Raw genomic sequence first — 3,921 nt, 5'->3', positions numbered from 1 at the left:
GCTCCTGCAACAGGGAGAAGCTCCTGCAACATGGGGCAGCTCCTGCAGCAGGGAGAAGCTCCTGCAGCAGGGAGCAGCTCCTGCAACAGGGAGAAGCTCCTGCAACATGGGGCAGCTCCTGCAACAGAGAGAAGCTCCTGCAGCATGGAGCAGCTGATGCAGCAGGGGGCAGCTCCTGTAACAGGGAGCAGCTGATGCAGCAGGGGGCAGCTCCTGCAACAGGGGGCAGCTCCTGCAACGGGGCAGCTCCTGCAGCAGGGGGCAGCTCCTGCAACAGGGGGCAGCTCCTGCAGCAGGGAGCAGCTCCTGCAACATGGAGCAGCTCCTGCAACATGGAGCAGCTCCTGCAACATGGAGCAGCTCCTGCAGCAGGGAGCAGCTCCTGCAACAGGGAGCAGCTCCTGCAACAGGGAGAAGCTCCTGCAGCATGGAGCAGCTCCTGCAACAGGGAGCAGCTCCTGCAACAGGGAGCAGCTCCTGCAGCATGGAGCAGCTCCTGCAACAGGGAGCAGCTCCTGCAACAGGGAGAAGCTCCTGCAGCAGGGAGAAGCTCCTGCAGCATGGAGCAGCTCCTGCAGCAGGGAGCAGCTCCTGCAACAGGGAGCAGCTCCTGCAGCAGGGAGCAGCTGAAAGAACAACTACATATTAATGTGTTTAAAAAAACAAAGGTTCTCCACAGAGACGATGAGGATTCACTCAGATCACGTGTTTAATTAAATTATTTCTTTCTTTGAGGGTGCGAGGACAATGAACCAGTCTGAAGTCGAGGTTCTGTATTTTAAATCTGAAAAGGATTTTTGTTACAAAACTGATCTGTGTTTTCATTTTAACACAATCCTCAAGAAATACTCCTTCACCTAATCTGCTAAATGATTTTCAACATCAGCAGGTTCATGCTCGTCCTCATGGCCCCGGGTGTTCTGGTTAAACCGGACTCTGTGTGTTTCAGGGTGACGGTGACGACGTCATACTTCGGTCACACGGAGCAGGTCTCTCAAGAAATGTACCAGTATGTGGACTGTGGGGGGAACTCCACCTTCCTGCACGGTCACGTGCAGGTCTACCAATAAGGAAGAAGCGCAGGACGAACGTCTCCTAAAATAGTCCTCCATCTTTGAGTCTCGGCCGCCTCGTTCCTTTGACCGTTTCAGGCGGACCTGCAGGAGAAGCGTTCTTTCCTTTTGGCTGTTTGAGGTACCACAGTGAGAGGTTTGGAGGGTTTCCATCCGGACTGCAGACGAATAAACGGATATTTATTGAAGCTGGTGGAGAGCTGTTCCGTCGTATCATTCCTCTGTGATAAAAGTACCGGAGAGCCACGGTTCTGATGAGTCTGGTCCACATCCAGCAGACTCAGAGGAACGTGGGATTCCTCCTCCTTTACTACTTTACAATAATTAAAACGTTCGGAATGTGAGACAAGAACATTTAGCACAACAATTAAATAAATAAATGTATAAATCTACCGAGCTGATCTTAAAAACCAACTTTTTTTTTTCCCGTACAGGCAACGTTTTATTTTATTTTAAGTATTTTCTTCAGTGTGGTTTAGTGCGATATAACTTGTCTCATGATGTTTTTGCTTTTCTTTACGTTACATTTGAGCAATATTAATTAAAAGGCTAATGTGAGAAGACTTTTAAGAAAAACACAATTTAATGGAATAGTTTAAATAATTCACAAAGAAAATCTGTAAAAGGGAAAAAAATGAAATTACAGTTTAAGATAGATAAATGTGAGAACTCATTAAAAGCTGTAATCTGATTACTGCTGGTTACTCTTTGTGCTCGTTAAAAGATGTTCTGTTGTAGGATGTGATGTCATTTACAATAATGTTTTTTTTTAATCACTCTCAAGTTTAAATCATGAATTAACTCCTGGTTCTGTTTTGACCTCGTTTGTTTCACTTCTTAATCTGAAATATTTTCTGAAAACCAGTCTGAACTCCACATTTGTCGTGAAATAGATGTTTGTAACAACATATCATTCATTTAACAAGTTACTCATTTAAAATGTGACTTTTTCACCATTTTTACACTTTGAATTCAGCTGTTCTTCTCACAGGAACAGTACAGATGTGGAAACATTCCAACATCTGCTTTTTGATTTAGTGATTTTCTTGCATGAATTTGAAAATAAAATTATTCCTTCATTCCAAAAGTTGCTTCTACTTTTTTGAGCTTGTATTTTTCTTTTGTACACACCAGGCGATGCCACGTGTCGCACTAAAGGAGGAGTCCTGATTCTGCAGTGAGTTCACAAACTGAACAATTTAAATTATTCTAATTTAATAAAATCCACAATTCTGATAAAACATCCCTGAAATCGCTTCAAGGATCTATGTTTTTAGGTTTGGTGTAAAGATTATTGTAAATATATGTATTTATATATAATACTTGTGTATACAGACCCTTTCCAAAATATTAGAATAGGCCCACAATTTAAATGATTACAAGTATTTATCTTATTTTTTACATAATTTGAGCTTCCAACTCATAAAACCCACGAAAACAGGATTTCAAAAAATTAGAATACTGTGGAGACATCAGTCCAGATGTTGCAGGACATGAATGTTTTAAACTGAGTGTGACACTGATCATCTACTAAACTCAAAGCACCTGCACAGGTTTCCCCAGGTGTCATTAAATTGTCTCAGTTCAATATGGTGAAGACTGCAGACAGAACATCTGTCCAGAAGACCATCATTGAGACCCTCCATAGGATGGGTAAGACACGTTCATAGCTAAGGAGGCTGGCTGTTCATAGAGCGCTGTGTCCAAGCACATCAATGGAAAGTCTAGTGGAAGGACAACATGTGGCAGGAGAAGATGCACCAGCAAAAGAGATGACCGTGGGCTTCAGAGGATCATCAGACAGAGAAGATCCAGAATCTGTCAGAGATCCAGAAAGAGTGGAATGAGGCGGAGTCACAGCTTCAAAAACCACCACATTCAGACTCATCCAGGAGATGGACTACAACTGTTGGGTTCCTCGGTCCTCTTTGCAGATGAAAGTGTCTTTCATTCAGAAATCAAGGTCCAAGGGTTTGGAGGAAGAAGGGTGAGGAACAGAACCCATACTGGTTGAGGTCCAGTGTGAAATGTCCACAGTCAGTCTTGATCTGGGTGCAGTGTCCGGTGCAGGTGTTGGTAAACTCTGCTTTCTTCAATCCAAGGTCACTGCAACAGTCTACCAGAATGTTTTAGAGGACTTCATGATTCCTTCTGCTGAGGATCTGTATGGAGATGCAGAGTTCATCTTCCAGCAGGACCTGGTCCCTGCCCATGCTGCCAGAAGCACCAGAACCTGGTTTGATGCCACAGTGCCTGACTGGCCAGCCAACTGGTCGGACCTAAACCCCGTTGAGAATCTATGGGGTCTTCTCAAGAGGAACATGAGGAGCACCAGAGCAACAACAAAGAAGATCTGACAGCATGAAGGAAATCTGGGCTTCCTTTCTGTTTGTGTCACAAAGACACATTGTGTGTTTTCAGTCAGCTCGGGCCCTCCTGCACGTTGGAAAGTCTTCTCGGTATGTCCACATCTGTTGGACTCGTTCAACGTGCACTTTCCTTCCTCTCTGGGGTCCAGGTCAGTGATCAGAACCAGATCAGGATTAGAACTGCTCAAGTTTCCTTCCACTGATGGCTCGAGTGCAGATATAAAACACGGTCGTCTCTGCATCGAGGCGTGCACAGTCTGATGAAAAATGCACGAGACGTTGAAATAAGTTGTTTTATGTTTTCAACGTGTTTCAGTGAAGCTGCAGACCAGAGAAATGATCTAAAGACACATTCCTGAAACTTATACATCAGTTTATACAAAGATTTCATCAAGTTTAGTTGGAATAAAGACAGACAGACGGTGGAGCAGACAGACAGACAGACAGACGGTGGAGCAGACAGACAGACGGTGGAGCAG

General features: G+C 44.4%; 1 protein-coding gene across 1 annotated transcript in view; it reads left to right on the top strand.

Moving 5' to 3' along the window:
* Positions 1 to 2,121, top strand: part of tmem106ba (transmembrane protein 106Ba) — an 8,441-nt gene extending 6,320 nt beyond the window's left edge. The window contains exon 9 of the mRNA XM_037676700.1: positions 950 to 2,121. Coding sequence (XP_037532628.1) covers positions 950 to 1,070 — 121 coding nt within the window. The 3' untranslated portion in view covers positions 1,071 to 2,121. The remainder of the gene's footprint in view (positions 1 to 949) is intronic.
* The last annotated feature ends 1,800 nt before the right edge of the window (positions 2,122 to 3,921 follow it).

This window comes from Nematolebias whitei, chromosome 5, assembly GCF_014905685.2.
Source record: "Nematolebias whitei isolate Nwh7 chromosome 5, NemWhi1, whole genome shotgun sequence".
Lineage (NCBI taxonomy): Eukaryota > Metazoa > Chordata > Actinopteri > Cyprinodontiformes > Rivulidae > Nematolebias > Nematolebias whitei.
Note: the sequence above shows the minus strand (reverse complement) of the source record. Positions and strands in the feature narration are given on the sequence as shown.